General features: G+C 48.2%; 4 protein-coding genes across 4 annotated transcripts; 2 read left to right on the top strand and 2 right to left on the bottom strand.

Annotated features, from left to right (window-relative positions):
• Window positions 1-5,057: 5,057 nt before the first annotated feature.
• On the bottom strand, window positions 5,058-5,520 carry F5891DRAFT_1198797 (uncharacterized protein; the record flags this gene model as incomplete). The annotated part of the gene is made up of 2 exons (XM_041368677.1): window positions 5,058-5,298; window positions 5,360-5,520. 2 exons carry the CDS (start codon window positions 5,518-5,520, stop codon window positions 5,058-5,060), a joined length of 402 nt encoding a protein of 133 aa, XP_041217378.1.
• Window positions 5,521-5,974: 454 nt separating this feature from the next.
• Window positions 5,975-6,658, bottom strand: F5891DRAFT_1198796 (uncharacterized protein; the record flags this gene model as incomplete). Its single annotated transcript, XM_041368676.1, has 3 exons — window positions 5,975-6,172; window positions 6,229-6,321; window positions 6,377-6,658. The coding sequence occupies 3 exons, from the start codon at window positions 6,656-6,658 to the stop codon at window positions 5,975-5,977; spliced, it is 573 nt and encodes a 190-aa protein (XP_041217377.1).
• A 584-nt stretch (window positions 6,659-7,242) lies between these two features.
• F5891DRAFT_965688 (uncharacterized protein) lies at window positions 7,243-7,980 on the top strand (the record flags this gene model as incomplete). Its single annotated transcript, XM_041376184.1, has 1 exon — window positions 7,243-7,980. A coding segment is annotated over one exon (738 nt), but the record flags the coding sequence as incomplete, so codon positions are not given.
• Window positions 7,981-8,236: 256 nt separating this feature from the next.
• Window positions 8,237-8,591, top strand: F5891DRAFT_1215816 (uncharacterized protein; the record flags this gene model as incomplete). Its single annotated transcript, XM_041369305.1, has 2 exons — window positions 8,237-8,379; window positions 8,429-8,591. Coding segments are annotated over exons 1-2 (263 nt in total), but the record flags the coding sequence as incomplete, so codon positions are not given.
• Window positions 8,592-18,547: the final 9,956 nt, after the last annotated feature.

Raw genomic sequence — 18,547 nt, 5'->3', positions numbered from 1 at the left:
TGCGAAGGAAAAAATGGTAAACTTTGCGGATGTCCTATCCGACTTGTCTTCTTTGTGCGGCTGTCGACATCTACACCTTCCTATGAGCGAGGCGCGGGAAGCGCACACGCGCGCGCATGAGGCGCATGGGCGCGGGAATATTGCGTGCATATGCGTGCGTTCTAAGGTAAAAAGAGCATGGTGCCGCGTCATGCATGCGAAGAGAAAATAATACTATTGAGCTAGGCGGACACAATCTAAGGTTGTTTTCTTGTATGTTCTTCTAGGCAATCCCTATATGCATATATATCAGTGAGTTATTAGTCCTTGGGACGGCATTATAATGAGAGAAACAAAAATGAAAGCGCGCTGGACGAAACCCAGGGTAAAATGAATGATATCCTATGAAACAACAATGTTATATGTTGTTCTTTGATGCGCGGCTGAGGCGCTTGATCCTCCTCCTTGAGCGCGTGCGAGTGCGCGTGACTAGCGCGCTTCGCGTCTCTTGCGAGCTGACGCTTTACTCAAGGTAGGGTTGGAATGAGCGAGGCTGGCGCGCTTGGGGGGGGCTTGTAACTGGCAGAATGAATTCCTGCACAACGCGCTGCAGGTTGAAGGCGCGCCAATGGGAGGCGCTGCAAGGGGTGTAGGGGCGCCCTACAAGCTGATAGGATGCGCGCGATGTGCGCGCCTTGGTGCGATTTCGCGCGAATTTAATTATATTGGCCGAACACGCGAGGAACGGCCATTTCTCTGCAAATGCATTAGCGAGAGACATGTATAGTGAAGAATTAGGCGCAAATGTTGCGCCAATGGGCTGTAAGGGTGGTATATCAAGGCGCAATAGGCGCATAGGTGAAGGAGAATAGTGCGCATCAAGGTGCGCAGGAATGAAATTGACATGGTAAGCAAAAGTGCGCAGAATGTGAATAAATGTGGGAAGTGCAAAGTTAAAGATGATGATAGGGGAGTTAGGCGCATATGTATGTGTCAGGCGCGCGCCTAAGTCGCGCCTGGATGGCTGATTGAAATATACTTTGTGTTGAATGATAGAAATGCGGTTTAGAAGGGGAGAAGCGATAGAAATGCGGTAGCGTGAAAACTCTGCTAAAATTATGAGTGCGCGAGGCGCGGGAACGCGCGCGCATATTGCGCGATGCGCGTGATCATGGCGCGTGAATAAGGGGTGGTGCAAAGATGAAGTTACAGTGTTTGGAAGCATCATATAGCTCCTTAAGAGCTTTAAACATGAAAGAGACAGAAAACGCGAAACAAGATGAGGAAAAATATACAATGCCTCTAGGCGCGTGCATTGCGCGTCCTCAGGCGCAATATGGTGCGCCTGAGTTGCGCCAGGGTCGCCTGAGACATGCTCTGCTTGGTGGTTGTGCAGCGTGATGCACGGATGTTTTACCGGTGCGCGATAGTCACTGGAAGCAAAAAGCGCGACATGCGCGCAATCGTTAGTGACAATTGGAGTTACCAGAGGCAAACTCTGGTTGATGCAAGATGCAACTTGAGCCTCTGATGTGGTAGGAGGCTCCTCTATAGGCGCGCTAAGGTGCAATAGATGTTTAGGGTCATCCCTGACCTCTAATGATGCGAGCAGTGATGGTGATGGTGCGATTGGCGAGGTTTCTTCCTTAAGCGATGCGATAGCGAGGGGCGAGCGTGTTTCTAGTGGTGCATTAGTGTGCAATAGATGTTTAGAGTCATCCCTGACTGATGGCGAGGCTATAGCGATAGGCGCGTGCGATGCGATAGCGATAGGTGCGCGTGTTTCAACTGGCGCGTTAGTGTGCAATAGATGTTTAGAGTCATCCCTGACTTCTGGCGCAATTGATGGTGATGGTGATGATGTGGATTGTGAAGGAGATGGTGCTGCTGAGGATGATGGTGAAGAGGCGCCTGCGGTGCACTTCTGGTTGCGCTTAGCAAGCGCGCGCTTGAGTTCGTGATCTAAAGTGGTGCGTTCTGGTATGGCTTTGCATGCTGGTGCAGTTGATGGTTGAGGTGCGCGTGAATCGCGCGAAGGCGCGGGAAAGGCGCGCGTGCGAGGCGCGAGAATTGGAACTGGTGGCCTTTTGTTAAGTGCAACTTCCGAGGGTGCGCGATAGAAGAGTCCAGCTGTCGCATTAGCGCTAATGGTTGTATCCTGTGTTGCACGACTCGCTTGATAGCAATCTTGGCACTTAGCCACTGGTGCGCTAACTGGCATGTTTGGCGCTATAGTGGGCGCGCTAATTGGTGCGCTTACTGGTGCGCTTGGCGCGGGAAAAGCGCGCCCAGATAATAGGAACTGCGCAGCTGCAAAGACGTCCATAAATGGATATGGGTCGTATGGAAGGTGGTCAGGAAACTTGATCATAAGGCGCAAGCGAATTTGCGCCTGAGCGTCGCTAGGGATTCCTTCCATGAATAAGCAGTCGCGTTCTACCTTTCCAATATGGTCTTCATCCATGAGTGGCTGCATAATCTTCCTGAATGCGCGCAGGTAATTGCTGAGTTCTGTGCAAGAGGGCATTGGTTTGTTAGCGTATTCGCGCGCGATGGCGCGCAAGTCTGCGAGCGCGTAGCGTCTTTTACCATCCCATCCAGGATACATTACCTTTACCTCATCTAAGAAGGCGTCGTAATCGCTTACTTGCGCTTCAGGCATGCCTCCCCATAGTTCTCGGTCATCGCGCTCAAGGTAGCGGATAATACCTTTGATGCGGTCGAGTCCTTGGAGTCCTGCATCATCAGCGAGCTGCTCATAGGTGTCAATAAACTCGGCAAGGTTGTCTGTAGTGCCATCAAACTTGGGCGCGTTTGCTGTGCCGCAGATGGGCATTCTGAAGGGCATTGAAGTGCGTGAAAGGTGCGCGCGCAAGGCACACAGGGGTGGGAAAGCGTGCGCGCAAGGCGCGAGAATGCGTGACTAGAAATTGGTTAGCTTTTGAATATGCAAAGAGATTGACCTTTATGCGTTAAATAGTGTGAAGTGCGAGAAAGGTGCGCGCGCGAGGCGCACAGGCGTGGGAATATTGCGCGCGCGCAAGGCGCGAGAATGCGTGACTAGAAAATGATTAGCTTTTGAAATGCAAAGATATTGACCTGTATGCGCGAAATGCGCGGAACTAGATCTTGCTGACTGCTCCCCTCGCGGTGGGCTCCAGTTGTAGAAACAACAATACAATGAGGAACAAAAGAAGCTCCTGACTGTATCTGTAAAAGTTGTAAGGTCGCGCGCTGCCTAGTCTGCGTTACTTGAGAAGCAAGTGCGTTCGACCCTATAGGGGAAGTGAGTGCAGCAAGGATCTAGAAGTGTGCGCTTAAGCGAAGCGCGAGAAAGCGCAGGAGCGCGCAAGGTACAAAGGCGCGGGAACGCGCGCGCGTATTAGCGCGAAGCGCGGGAAAGCGCGCGCGTGTAAGCGGAAATAAGAGAGACTAAACTTATGTGAAGATATAAGCAAGATCAAGGATGTGAGATGTGTTGTGCTAATGAATAGATTTCTACTGCGACTTTCTAAGTAGTAAGTACTAGGTAAAGTTGGGTGAAAAGTAAGGTAAATAATAGTATGTACTGCTGGCACTTATATAGCGCGCCTAAGCGCGCTCATGCGGAGCCGAAGCGCTACCGAGTAGGTATGTAAAAATATATATGAGTGAGAAACTATGATAAAAATAAAGGTGGAACTATGCTAATAAAGGAAATGGAAATATACGCACTAGGGAGCTTGGTGGACAGTGGATGGATGCATCTGGATGGCTGGCGCTATAGGGCGCGCAAGCGCGGGAACGCGCGCGCGCGTATACATCGTGAAGCGCGGGAATGGTGCGCGCATGGCGCGCGTTGCGCGGGAAAGCTGCGCGTCATATAGGAATCACTGTGGATGGTACACAGAGTGATGCTGCGAGTTGGTGCTGTATACTCCCTAGTGTAAAGCGCCATATCACACTATGAGATGCACGAGTCTCTACACCGGCGCACGAGTCCGCGTGCGTCAGGAACTCTACCAACCTGAGTTACCGGTTCAACCCTACCCTCAGCCCCCGGTCTGGACAGAAGAAACGCGTGCGATGATAGTGCTTTGGATCGCGAGGGAGCGCCGAATTTTCCAGATGGAGGTGGAGGAGATGGAGTGTCTCCTGGGACTTCGGGGTGCGCATTAGTGCTTCTAGGTAAGCTGCTTTTAAAATTCTGAAATTTTGAACGGACTTACAGATATTAGACCATACACAAGTTCTAAGAGGCTGGAGGGAGGTTTAGCGACTGCACACATTGGACACTTGCGCGATATACGTACCATGTAACACCACCATACAAATCCTACAAAGTCGATCCAACCTGTATATGTTTTTGCCGTTAGTATTGTCCACTTTCCCGCACAGAGAACTGAACATATTCGATTCAGACGCTAGGACCAAACGCTTCGCCAGCACCGTCCGCCAACTGACATATCTACCAGGAGCATCGAGTGCCAGATACGCAATGTGCTTTAGCGATAAAAAAAAGTGTACCAGACCCGACGAACGAACCTCCAGGTCACCGGTCCACACATCAAGAGCTTCACCAGGATCAACGTGCCCTACTTTGACAACCATCGAAGAGTCAGCTCCAGGTGAAGACTCCCCCGCAACGAAGTGAATCAGAGTTGTCTCTGGCCAAGCCTTGTCTCCCTGGTTTAACATCCGTCAGGACTTAATGAACTCAGCACCAGGTAGAAAAATCTGACCGCTAGGAACTGTCGTGTCGGACACAAAAGCACCCTCGATAGTGTCATGACCGTGCAATTATGTCCCGGTCGCATGGAGTCTTGGTCACGCCGGACATCGTAGGTAGTGTAGTTGACTTGAAAACGACGTGGTTGCTGGACTCGAGACAGGTTATTGATGAAACGCAGCTCATTCCTCTCGGAATCAGAAAACAGATGCTCATCGCCATCATATTCGAGACCTGATCAATCGTCTGGACCAAGTTACTATAAGGTGAGATCGATTGTTCGCGATAAACCAACTTGATAGCATTCGAAGTTGGTTGCGGATGGATGGATAGAGCAGCAGGTGCCGATTCTGGCGTCTTCCTATCTTTGTTAGCAGTTGGTGGGACAAAGTTGTCGGGTTTCAGTAGGTGGGGACATCATTGATTGAGGTGGCGGAGGAGGCATTCCATATTGCGATTGCATTTGTTGGGGGGCACTGCCTTGACCATGCTGACCCTGCGACTGTTGTAATAATGCGAGGATATTTGGAGGTAAACTAGGAATTCCAGTGTGCACCTGCCCTGGCTGAGGAGTGGGTGTCTGAGAAGGCATCTGAGCATATGGGTTAGCACTGGGGCCAGGCGGAGGAGTGAAAATAAATGGCAAGCGCCAGAGTTAGGATCCGAACTGACATATTTTGATAGATTCCCAAAAAAGAGATATATCGGCCATGCGGTAGACTAGGAATTCCAGTGTGCACCTGCCCTGGCTGAGGAGTGGGTGTCTGAGAAGGCATCTGAGCATATGGGTTAGCACTGGGGCCAGGCGGAGGAGTGGAAATAAAATGAGGCATGAGGAGATCGTGAGGACCGTGAGTCGTGTGTTGAAGATAACAGCCGGAGGTAAAAAGCAGAGCACGAACTAAATCAAAGAGCAGGTATAACTGTAGTGTCAGTACTGTAGCACAACAGATACTCGGAGAAAGTCCGCTCACTGCAAATCATAAGATAGATGCCGTCAAGGCTATCACTTTGCCCCAAGGGCATGCTTCAAAAGCTCCCGTGACAACTGTTATCACACTGAGTACATTCCATTTCAAGAATGAGCAGGCTTACCTTGATGAAGATTCTGAACGGTCTGTCTCAAAAAATGCGCACTGACTTGAAACGCGGCAGTTATGAAGAGTTGAAATCAGGGAATTGAACCAAGAAAGGCTAAATCTGTTAGTCATGACTCAACACTTGAGCTTACTAAGCCCAACTTGTCTCAAGATGTAGGTGCACGAATGATATCAAGGGTTAATTGGATCACTGGGACACTGCTTCAAATACACGTGCTAGGAGAGCAGTTTGCTCTTGGAGTATCATAACGATTTCTTTTCCTAACCCAGTGAGTCTCTCTTTGTCCCCGTTATCGGTGGTACGCCGCTTCTTTGCAGGTGGAAGTTCTACTTGTGAGTTTGTGATATCGCGAGCAAAGTCCCGGCGACTCTGAGCCTTTTCATGCTGAGGTTGATTAGTACTATGTGATAATTTGAGACAAGACCTCAGATGAGACTCACTTGCAGCCTGTTAGATTTGCAGCCGAAGCTCGAGTCACTTGACAAGGCACGTTTCAAAATTGTCTGTGGAATATTGACAGGAAAATTTTCATGCTAGTAACAAGAACGCTCATGAGCTATTTCGTCACATGGTATTAGGAAATATTACCTCCTGCTCAGCATCTTCTCTCGTGTTGTGTGTTGGTGATTGTGACCTTTGGGAATCCAATGTCTCCTGAGCATCGAGACCTGGTTTCGCTCTTGATTGAGAGCAGGCTTGACTGTATATGTAGTTCCCTTGCGAATCAGCTGATGCTCCTTGACCATTTGCGGGGAAATGCCATCTTTCAGAATCTGGTGAGTCTCTGACTCCGAGGATTTGTGAAGCACCGTCATTGCGACTAGAGCCTCGAGAGCTATGTTCAGAGCTTTTATCAGGATCATAAGGCATTGTGAAAGATATCTGACAATTGAACGCTACCTCGTCCTCCAAGTCAGGCTAGTAGTACCTCTTACCACCCTAATGATATCATTCGTGGAGCATCAATTACATTTCCAAGCACATGATTCACGGCGACCTGACTAGCGTAAGTTTTGCATATGCTGTATGGGGAAGAGACGAACAGGTGGTACTCAGGTGGAGCGCGAACGCGAGGTGGACGCGAATCGGTTCCGCGTGATCAGATGTTCTGTCCTTACATGTTAGATTTTCCGAACGTGGTAAGCTGTATGTCAACCGTACTCGGATTCGATGAAGTGACACCAAGGCCAACGGGCCCCAGATTGGCCTGAGGATCGTGTCAGACAGCGGCACCTTTCTAACTTGAAATTCCAAACCTGTAACTCGGTCTTGAACACTGCACTGATAATATGCTCCGTTTGCCACACGAGATCGAAAGGACAGTCTTTCAACTTGCAGCAGGCGTCCATCCTGCAAATGATGTGCACTCGTATTTATTGGTCGCCCCCAGAGTTCATGACTGGTAGGCAAAAGTCCTGAGATATGCTGGATTCAGTTGTGACTTACAAGATGGTAATAGGATTGAAGGATTGATGTATCGAACCGTTGTCCTTGCCAGTGAGGCACGAGCATGCCTCTTTGTTGATTCACTTCGTTCTCGACCAGTGTTTGCTTCTGTGAATGTCAAATCTCTCTGTATTCGCGGTATGGTGCAACTCGCCACAGCGGTAGAGGTCATACAACTGTGCAGTGGTATTGTCGACCTCGCCCTCTGGATTCTGCCAGAGGGGGATCATGACATGCTGGATCACCTATTGGATGCATTAAACAAGCTACCTTTATCACGGCTGTCTATCCACTTATCGACCGTCTTCCGTAGAACTGACATGCCATTCCTACCATCCATCTCTCTATTCAGCAAAGTCACCCACCTTGACTTGTTGGAAGGTTGGGTGCTTTGGGGCTCCCCAATCGGCATACATTGCCTAACGCAACTTACACATATTTCCCTTCGACTGTTCACTGATCGGACAGCACCAGCCTTGCTGCAAATGATCCTTGCAGATTGCATTCACCTGAAGGTATTGGTTTTGCGTGTAACAGAGGAAGTTGGCAGGGTAGAAAAATGGTTGCAGGAGCACGACGGTCTCGATGATCATCGTATTGTTGTGACGGCCAAGAGCTCTCGTGATACCTGGAATTGCAAAACAAGTGATGGTATGAGTCTGTGGCAGTATGGAGATTATATTGCAAAGTGTCGAGACGCGATACATGAATGTACATACAATTTAGGCCGAGAATATCTGCAATGATGGTATATGATCATATGGCATCATATGGTTGTCGTTGCACGTTTGTATTTGTTTGTCTGCAAGTTTATGGGTAACGATGCACCAAGTCCTGACTCCATTTCCGCCAAATCTAATATTGACACTACTTCAATCATTTGCCGCGTCACCCATGTTATATTACATCGCTCGCTTACCAGTATACCATACTTTCTCCAATAAGATATGGTAAGCATCAGTCCTCCACAGTCTGCGTTCAGTCTTGATCTGTGGTGCAGATCTATCGCCACCATGAAGTTGAACCTCACCACCATAACCATGACATGGAGCACAAGAAAGCAGGATCTCTCCTCGGGCGTGTTCACTGCACCATTATGGCCCTCGGCCTATGGGACTCGGGTCGCGCTGTCGCGTTCGTTCTTGGTGAGTACTTGTATTGTATCGCTAAATTATCTCTGATGTGCTTGGAAAGGTTGCGGAATCGGTGTTTTGCTTCGCATGTTCTGGGTAATGTCTGTCCTCGTGTATCGCACTGTCAGAGGTGAGCGATCGGAGAAGATCAGCCACGGGTACATCATGTTCGAACATGATGCAGAGACCCACTTCGTGCCTCCTCCTGAATACACTGACGAGAATCCATTCCTTCCCCTTAAGCACTTCATCTACAAACTTCCTGTTCATTCGCTAAACAAGCTCGAGTCCCTTGCTCTGGTGTCCCATGACCTTACAATTTCGCCTGCTGTTGGCATTAGTGGCTGGGGCACATCATTTACCGCAGTCGCTCCCTTCATACGCCCAACCAATTTCTTGTTCCTCTTCGAATCTGGAAGCACCTCTCTCACACTCCAGTTCAGAGCCCGTCTTCCTTAGCTTTTGCGGGCGATCGTCCAGCCATCCTGGATCTGTGCTTGAAGATATGTTTCTGGACCAGATGCTCTCGCGCATCTTAGATCTCTGATTCCAACTCGCAACACTACTGCAATTGATCACCACGAACGTGCCATACCATAATTTCATACATTTCATTTGGGAATGCACTAATCTACCCATTCTGTACTAGTATCCGCCGCCTGCAGCACTGTCAGTTTAATATACAGTGTCTTATGCTCTGATCTGTGTGATCGTGGAGTGGTTAGTGTTTGTCGAAGTTCCTGCATGAACTTTTTTTACCTTCTGAGTCTTTCTATGTGGGCTCTGGCTGCAGCGCATTTATTGTGTCGATGACATGAACATAGAAATTCATGATCATCAGAGGGCACAGGTTGTAAAATATATGAAGGCTTTCTGGAGAGACGATGCACATATCATCTAGAGTCTTCACTCCCATCAGTTTCAAAGGGGTGAGGAATAACTCTGGCCATTGCCGCGCCGGCTCATCATTACTGAGCTGCTCCATAAAGGCTTCCAAAGTGGGATATGGAATTGATGGGTCGGTTTCAATCTCCACATCGATGAGTATGCTTGAAGTGATAGTAGTTACTGACATGGGGTCGTGATAATAGAGGAACAATGACTTGGACTCAGACTTTAATGCGCGGCTGTACTCACTATGGCATCTTTATAACAGAGCTTAGGGTACTACAAGCTCCAAGGATGCTACAAGCTCCGATCCTAGGGCGCAACATGATGCGACTTGGCAGTGACTCGGACTCAATGCGGCGACTCAGTGAACTCCGATCAACTTACGCATGGTTCACGCTAAGCTTAATGTAAACTAAGAAGCCGCAATATATGGTCATGTATTAGCCTCACCAGTTTGATCTGAGTCATCACTAGGTTCTGGGGTATTCAAGTGATCCAAACTCCACGGGTCTTATTGGCACTGCGTTCGTTGTGTCATGATTGGAGTCAAAGTTTTTGTTTGTTGACTAATGGAGATCAATTAGATAATCGCACGCACCTTTACCTGCCAGCAATTGAACAGGCCTTCAGCCCAATCGCAATCGTCATGTCCACGACCAGCACAATCACTATCAGGAGTCATTCCTCACAATCCCATAGCCCTAAAAACAACAGCCAGGGCAGGCCTACTTGCAAAGTGAAAGTTATCGAACGATACAAGCAGCCTCCAACCAGGTTAGCAACGAGCCGGGGGAGAAAGCCGGCGACCAAGGACACTTCTACATCTCAAGCCACCCTCCGTGAAGTCAATCCAAATTTGACCAAGGCTCCCGTTACGGCACGACACAAGGTGCTTAAATTTGTCTCACAATCGAATGGTGAGGCAGATTGCGAGGTATGTCTGTGCGCTTCAACATTCATTTACTTAATCATTACGTTGCCAGGTATTTCAAAATATCACTCAAGCGGACTACAATTATATATCTTGCAAAATCGAAGACTACCCTGCAAGACCAAGGTAAACATATTCCAATAATTTCTTTCGAGTTATAACATACAATTCTTCTAGGTTGGAATACAACTGCAATACCCATACCCTTGTCGTTGAAATGCCATCCTCCGTACACGAGGCTATAATCAAGGTTATCGGCAAAGGATTGGAACGTCTAGACGATTATTTGCAGGATCTCATGGTCGAGAATTTACTGTCCTCAGACACCCATACTAACTTGACCATTGACGGGAACTCGGTGAAATGTGTCCCTGATGTTCTCCACATGGTTACTGCCCTCACCGACCCCCCCATCCTAAGCACTCCTGTCATGGGCGAGGTGGCTGTATCGCAGTCCAGAGCTGATCTACTGCAGAGGCTCAGGGACAGGGTCGAGGCATTCCCAGATATCATCCTGCTCTTCATGGCCGAGATCAATGAACGCATCACCTACAGCCAACCCAAGCATATGAGCAATGCATGGCGAAAGCTACAAAAGGATGAGAATGCTCGCTCCCGCACCACCTTCCTTTCCAACCGCACTGGATCAAGATCACTCGATGTACCCGCTGAAATTGAAGTTGAAGGGCACGTCTGGCATGCGATGTCAAGCGTGCATTTCCAGGTCTGGGTGCAAGACGTCAACGGGCGAATTGACATAGACACGCAGAACCCAAATCTCACAGCACGTGGCGTAAGTCCCACCGGCACTAAGCGATTTGTGACTGACCATACTTACAACAGGAATTATTTCCGAACAAATCAATGGACAATGTCACACTGATGATGGAGAGGGGACTGTCCCGGATGAGGGAACAGTATGCACAGCTGTCCCAACAGGTCAGCCCAAATGTTGACGTTTCGGCCTTGCTGGCCGCGCCTGTCACTCTCCCCTTCGGATGGGATGGGATGCTTTCTAAGCTTGCCCTCGCAAGTCTGACAATGGCTCATGATCGTTATAAGAATTGGCATAATGCGATGGCACGCAGTAGGACAGCCAAGCGCACGGCAGAGGAAGTGTTTGATGCAGGGCCAGCCAACAACACACGTTCACGCACGCGTGCTCGCACTGCTGCACTTGTCCGGGGCCAGAGCTTACCATAATATAGTACCCACAGGTAGATGCCTGCTGCTAAACCCACCTTGATACTCATTGTCACTCAGTCCTACCATTAGCGTTCATCATCATCTTGTACTCTAGCACACCATTTTCAGATACCCGATGTACCATCACATTGCACTCGTGTATGATGCTTTCTTGAATTGATACAATAGTTGTATTAGCCCTTTTGCCTTTGGCATCGACACGAGACACAACTCTGAGTTCATTCTTTGCGAGTTTTACATGACGTACGTAGATATATAGTATTTGAGGTCGATATCACGTTGCAGTGACGCGCTACGGAAGTGGAGCTATTACATAGAGTGGCAGTGCTGCTAGTACTACACCTACAGTTCTTCCACTTCACTGCTGACCTGACGGTCAACTGCTGGGAAATGATCGACCTGAAATGAACATTACTAGATCTACCCTCTGCATACTTCTGTGTCTGACTTTGTGTCTTCTGACGATGGACCATCACCGCTGGGAATGTGGGCCGCCCTGTCCAGGCAAGTTCTCTGACTACACGGGGCTTGGTCGACATCATAGGACTTGCAACCATTACAAGCACCGCGTGGATCTACAAGCCCAGAATTTCAAACGTCGAGCTCGTGAAGACCCCCGGCACGTTAAGGTGTTTAAGAAAATGAAACCCTCCATAGCGGATGAAGACCAGGTACGTGATACTTATTTTATCGTCCATGGGTGACAGGCTAATTAGTATCCAAGACCTTAGTGGCTTCATCCTCAGGCATCGATTTAGAGCAGTCAACAATCAACCATACTCCCCAGATACTGGATCAATCCAACAGCATCGCTCCCTCCCCATCCACCAACAATTCAATTGGCCACAATCCAACTAGTTCTCCTCCCCCAGACCCTTCCACCACTCTGGACTGTGATCATAATTCACGCCCAAGGCGCATGCAGAGACTCCCACTGCGATATAGGGATGAACTTCCAGAAGCACCACTACCTTTCGCTCAGGATCAGCCAACCTCGCGTCCTACCTGCGTAATTCTCCACGTTTTCGACTCTATCTGCACATTATTCAATAAGTTTGGCATTGCCCGCCAATATCGTCATCGCCCTTCATATGATCCAGATGCATTTGTATCGGCAGATGAACTCTCCAACATACGTCCTACTGAATCCCATACTAGTGACCGCAGCATACAGGATGGTGAGGTGCCCTCAGGTGATCCTTCACGTCCAACGGCACCACCTTGGCCTTGGAAAAACATGTCAGTCTGGAGGCTGATGTCATGGCTGGTGACAGGAAGCGATCGGAAGTCGATGACAGAGGCCAAACGTCTGGTCGATGACGTGATAAAAGCGGAGGATTTCAATGTCAATGATTTCGAGCACTTTGACCCCAACACTCAGATGAAGAATTTTGATACATCTATAGATCACGCCGACACCTTGGACATTCTGCAACGAGATGGTTGGAAGCAGACAGACGTGGAGATTATGGTGCCGTCAAAGGAGAAAAATCCTAGAGGGAATGGGCGTGTATTCTCAGTTTCTGGGCTCTTCTACCGGCCACTCACTGCAGTTATACAAGCTGCATTCTCGGAGCAGTCTTCGAAATGGTTCCATCTGACGCCTTTCAGGCGTATTTGGAAATCACCAGTCACAGGGCAAGAGCAACGACTTTACGATGAGCTTTACACCTCGGACGCATGGCTTCAGGCTCACGACGAGTTACAGAAACAAAGAAGGGATGATGGTTGCAAACTGGAGAGAGTTATTGCGGGCCTTATGTTCTGGTCCGATGCCACCCACCTAACTCAGTTTGGGCGTGCATCAGCATGGCCGATATATCTCTTTTTTGGGAATCTATCAAAATATGCTCGTTCGGATCCTAACTCTGGCGCTTGCCACCCAATAGCTTTTATTCCCACTGTAAGCTTTCTAGATGTCTGTCTACCAGTGACGTGTTATTGATTTGTATCTCATGTAGCTACCAGAGTCAATTACAAGCTTCATATCCACCTTTTCGCTGGGGAAGAACTACGACGATATACTTACACATTGCAAGCGGGAGCTGTTCCATGCAGTGTGGTGTATCCTCCTGGATGATGAGTTTGTCCATGCTTATGAGAACGGCATCGTGGTTAAGTGCTATGATGGGGTGTATCGGCATGTTTTCCCTAGGATATTCACGTATTCAGCGGACTATCCAGAGAAGTACACTACTCTCATCCTCGTCTCTTTTTCGACACTGACTGGGTGTTGATACTTGTAGAGTCCTTATAGCAACCATACGTGATAAAGGGAATCGGCCATGCCCTCGTTGTCTGACTCCAAAGTCAATGTTCAACTGTGTTGGATTTTTGCGTGACGTCTCACAAAGAATGAACCAGCTACGCACATATGTTACCAATAAAGTGGCCAAAGCCCGTGATGCGATATATATGCGTGGTGCTCCCATCAAGGGAGCCTTAGTTGAGAGTATTCTGAAAGATCTTTCATTGGTGCCTACTGTTGTAAGTTTGATGCTTGCTCTCGCAATGTGGAACTGACATTTCTCTAGAATAGCTTTGTAGATCGCCTCTCACCATTTGGTTTCAATCTTTTTCCCACCCTTGTGGTTGATTTGCTGCATGAATTTGAACTCGGAATATTGAAAGCGGTAATGACACATTTGATGCGGCTACTCTTTGCAGTTGACCCGCGGAAGATTGTCATCCTCAATGAAAGGTACGGTGTTCTTTTGGTTCTGATCGATTCTCATCTTTGATGCCTTCGCACACCAGGTTTCGGTTGATACCTTCCTTCGGGAAAGGTTCCATTCGACGGTTCCCCAAGAATGTTTCATCAATGAAACAGCGAGCAGCTCGACATTTTGAAGATATGCTGCAGGTAAGTCTCTATCATCTCACGCACAACTCAGATGTATTCTGACCGATTTATTCATTCCAGTGTGCAATACCAGCTTTTGAGGGGCTTTTTCCCGAAGAGCACGACAACGTCATCAGGGTTCTCCTGTTTCGCATGGCAGAATGGCATGCCCTTGCGAAGATGCGCCTTCATTCTGACGACACCCTGAAATTGCTTGGCCAGTCCCTTCGACGACTGGGAACTCAGCTTCGAAGGTTCAGCAAATTTACTTGCTCAGCCTTTCGCACTATGGAACTTCCGAGTGAGGTGTCTGCACGTCACAGGAGACAACATGATGGGTTTGAATCTCAGTCCAGACCAAACGCAGCTGACCGAACAGGACCTCGACCGAAGTCATTCAACCTATTTACGTATAAGTTACATGCTCTCGGTGACTATGTGCAATCGATACGAGCGTTTGGCACCACCGATTCATACAGTACCCAACTGGTCAGCACATTTTTCAACTGTGTATATCCGTGAATTATAGCTCATTTTGGACGCAGGGAGAAGTCGCACATCGCCTTATCAAGAAGTTTTACCGAATGACCAACAAACAGGATGTTCCGAAGCGACTGGCAAAACATGAAAGGCGGCACACACATATCAGGCGGCAGCGGCAGGACCTCGAAATGGACTCGGAGGAACCTGTCGAGACATTTCCAGAACTTCATCATCACCTATCGGATTCATGCGTCAACGTCATCAACCTTGCAACATTCCTTCGTGACCATTCATCTGATCCGGCAGTCAAAGTCAGAGTTTGTCCCTTGCGCACCTCATTTGACAGATACTGATACAGATATATACTAGGACTTCGTTCTCAAACTCAAAAACCATATTCTATCTCGCTTGCTGGGTCTCGAATATGATGGCGATGAGCATCTGTTTTCTGATTCCGAGAGGAATGAGCTGCGTTTCATCAATAACCTGTCTCGAGTCCAGCAACCACGTCGTTTTCAAGTCAACTACACTACCTACGATGTCCGGCGTGACCAAGACTCCATGCGACCGGGACATAATTGCACGGTCATGACACTATCGAGGGAAGAGGGCGAGAATGCACACCCTTTCTGGTACGCGCAGGTATTACGTGCCTTTCGCATACAGGTGTTGCATACTGGATCGCAAGCTCGAAATCGTTCGTCTCAAAGTGTAGAAGTTCTTTGGGTTCGATGGCTCGGGGTGGATCCTACTTATCGCTGGGGCCTTAAAGAAGCTCGCCTACCTAAAGTCGGATTTGTTCCTGAGACTGATGACAATGCTTTTGGCTTCCTCGACCCGTCACTCGTTATCCGTGGTTGCCATCTCATTCCAGCGTTTTCAGAGGGGCGTTCAAATACTCTCCTCAGACACGGTCCTTCTCTCGCAAGGCTTCAGCATGAAACTGACGACTGGGAGTTCTTTTATGTAAATATGTAAGGAGAAATGGTCCTCATCATGCTACAGCCTACACTCACCTTGCTTTGTAGTTTTGCAGATCGAGATATGTTTGCGCGATTTGCTGGGATTGGTGTTGGACACGAGGTCCAGTACACCTCCTCAGCAATCAAGCAACATTCCAAGAAATATTGGGATGACGCTTTCAGTTGTGGAGACGAATCATCCGACGAGGAAGACACCATCGAGGATGGAGATGCCGAGGGAGATGTCATTGAGGAAAATAACATGGAGGAAGGCAATGTTGAGGAAGGCAATGTTGAGGAAGATGATGTTGAAGAAGATGACGACGAAAGTGATGTCAGCGAGGATAGTAACAGTAGTACTGAGGATGTTGATGAGCCTGAAGAGTCAGACTCGGACGGGGAGGATGACAGCGATGACGACGACAACCTATACTATAGATTTTAATGCATGGGGAACGTTACATCACACAGGCCATTTGCAAATAGCTGTAAGTTGAAGGTACTAGCGGGCACCGGGAATGAACATACTTAATTTGGACTTTGTGTTACAACTTACAATGGTATTTCTTAGAATATAATACTTCGACGAGAAGGGTAGCTTTTCTCATTGGTGGAATTAGCGATCCACCCTTGTCAGACTATCCAATACTATCTCAACAGCAAGAACAATGATTCACGTTTGTAGTTTGAGTTTACTTGCAGATAGACTTTGTAGCGCTTGATAATAATAACAAAATTTGGAGCCTGTGTTACAAGGGTATTTCTGAGAGTATAATACTTCACCGAGAAGGAGAGATTTTCTCGTTAGTGTAATTAATGATCCACCCTTGTCAGACTATCCAATAAAATCTCAACAGCAGGCATGATGATTCAGCTTTGTAGCTTAAGTAAGGCCATATCACGATATGAGGTTTTCAGTGGTGTAAGAGGAGCTATCAGATGTGTTGGATTGAGGTCAGTACGAATCTGCCTAAACCAAAGAGATATTACATCTTTTCTTTGCTGACTTCGCTTCATTTCCTCACAAAGTAGCTGGTCATGTACATTTTTCTTTCGTCATTCACCTTTTATTCAGTGTCTGGACCTTCTGTTGCCGCAAAATTCATGGTGTACTGGTCTCGTCAAACACAGGCGGCGCGAACCAAGCTAGAGCTATGAACTAGATGAACTGTTGAATCGGTGGATACGGCCGCCGGATGTTTAAATAATTAGCTCACACTTTCAGTCGGGATCAAGGTGCCGCAACCCTTTGTCACGACCAGGGCCAGGGCATTAATAGTAGCAAGATCTAGCAAACACCCGAACTTTCGATATCAAAATATGGTGAGCATTGACACTCGTACATATGATATATTCGTCTAGACCTCGCAGTTCGCCGCAATCTAGATCTCAAATGTGGTGCAAAGATGGATCATAATCGATCCCACCATGTTTTGCATATATACATCAGTCACAAATAGTTATGGGGTGTTTGTAAAATAGCTCGCCCATTACGCAGCGTGGACCGACACAGTACACAGGCGTGGACAGCGCTATATCTAATGGTCAAAGTTCACTAACCACAGAAATGTTCCCATAGTCTAATATAATATGGTGATCTTTGGAGAGATAGGAGCGGAAAAAAGTTCCGTCATAAATCTCTTGGCCGGCCGACAAATAGCGCACATATCACCTGACGCTCACCGCTGACTCTATATTGGACGGAGCTCCAAGTAACATTCGAAAAAGGGACCCGATATCAGGTGTTTGACACGGTCGGCCTCCAGGAGCCCTGCCTACACACCGAAGAGTGCCTTTCCGCAATTTCAAATGCATATGGCCTCATCACCACCCTGAAAGAGCGAGGAAGCTTTAACCTCTTGCTCTTCTGTGTCCGCGGAGGTAGAGTAACGGCAAACATGCAGAGCAACTACAGACTGTTCTTCGAGTTTCTTTGCGAGGAAAGGGTCCCGTTTGCACTGGTCGTCACAAGCCTCGGAAGAGAGGTAAATATGGAAGACTGGTACACACGGAATGTGGGCCACTTGGAGAAGTACAGAATTAGGTCCGTGGGACATGCATCCATAACTGCGACGAATCTATTCGATGGGGGGTATAGAGGCAAGTATGAGGAATCGCGTGGCATACTCTGTAAGGTGATCGAGGTCCACAACAGGTTCGTGCACCGTGAAATCGCTTGACAGATGGTGGATGCCTCCATAGGGATATGAAAGTCGACCGGGTAATGTAGTGCTTTAGGGGGAGAGTGGAGTGGGAAAAAGCTCGCTCATAAACCTTATTGTGGGTCGCGACGTAGCAGAAACATCTCCTGACGCCCTGTCATGTACTATTACACATGCTGCATATGATGCGACGATCAGCGGGCAATACTTCAGGCTGTGGGATACGGCAGGTGGGCATTCATCAACTCCGAGATTCTGGAACAGTGTGGATTGATAACCATATCGTTAGGGTTAAACGAGGGCTCCGAAGGCAAAGCTCCTGCGGCCGCAGCTGCAAGGAACTTGGCTCTATTCCTCGGCGGCTTGAGCAAGGGAGACGGTGTCCATCTCCTTCTGTATTGCGTGCGCGGAACACGAGCCACAAAGGCTTCGCGAACATTACCAAACATTTTCATCAGCCATTGGTGACAGCAAAGTGCCCATTGTTATTGTGGCGACGTGCCTGGAAGACTGGCAACCAGTAATGACAGAGTGGTAGATTCAGAACAAGGACTAGCGTGCGAAATATGGGATGCACTTCCCTGGATATGCTTGTGTTACAACTTTGCCCGGTGGACGTGCTGAATCCCAGGATTTACGACAACGTCGTGCAGTCCTCCGAAGCCGTTTGCAAACTTATTCTGGACCATTGTTCCCAGGCCCC

The sequence above is a fragment of the Suillus fuscotomentosus genome (assembly GCF_016647785.1).
Source record: "Suillus fuscotomentosus strain FC203 chromosome Unknown F5891scaffold_164, whole genome shotgun sequence".
Lineage (NCBI taxonomy): Eukaryota > Fungi > Basidiomycota > Agaricomycetes > Boletales > Suillaceae > Suillus > Suillus fuscotomentosus.
This window is presented reverse-complemented; position numbering and strand designations above follow the sequence as displayed.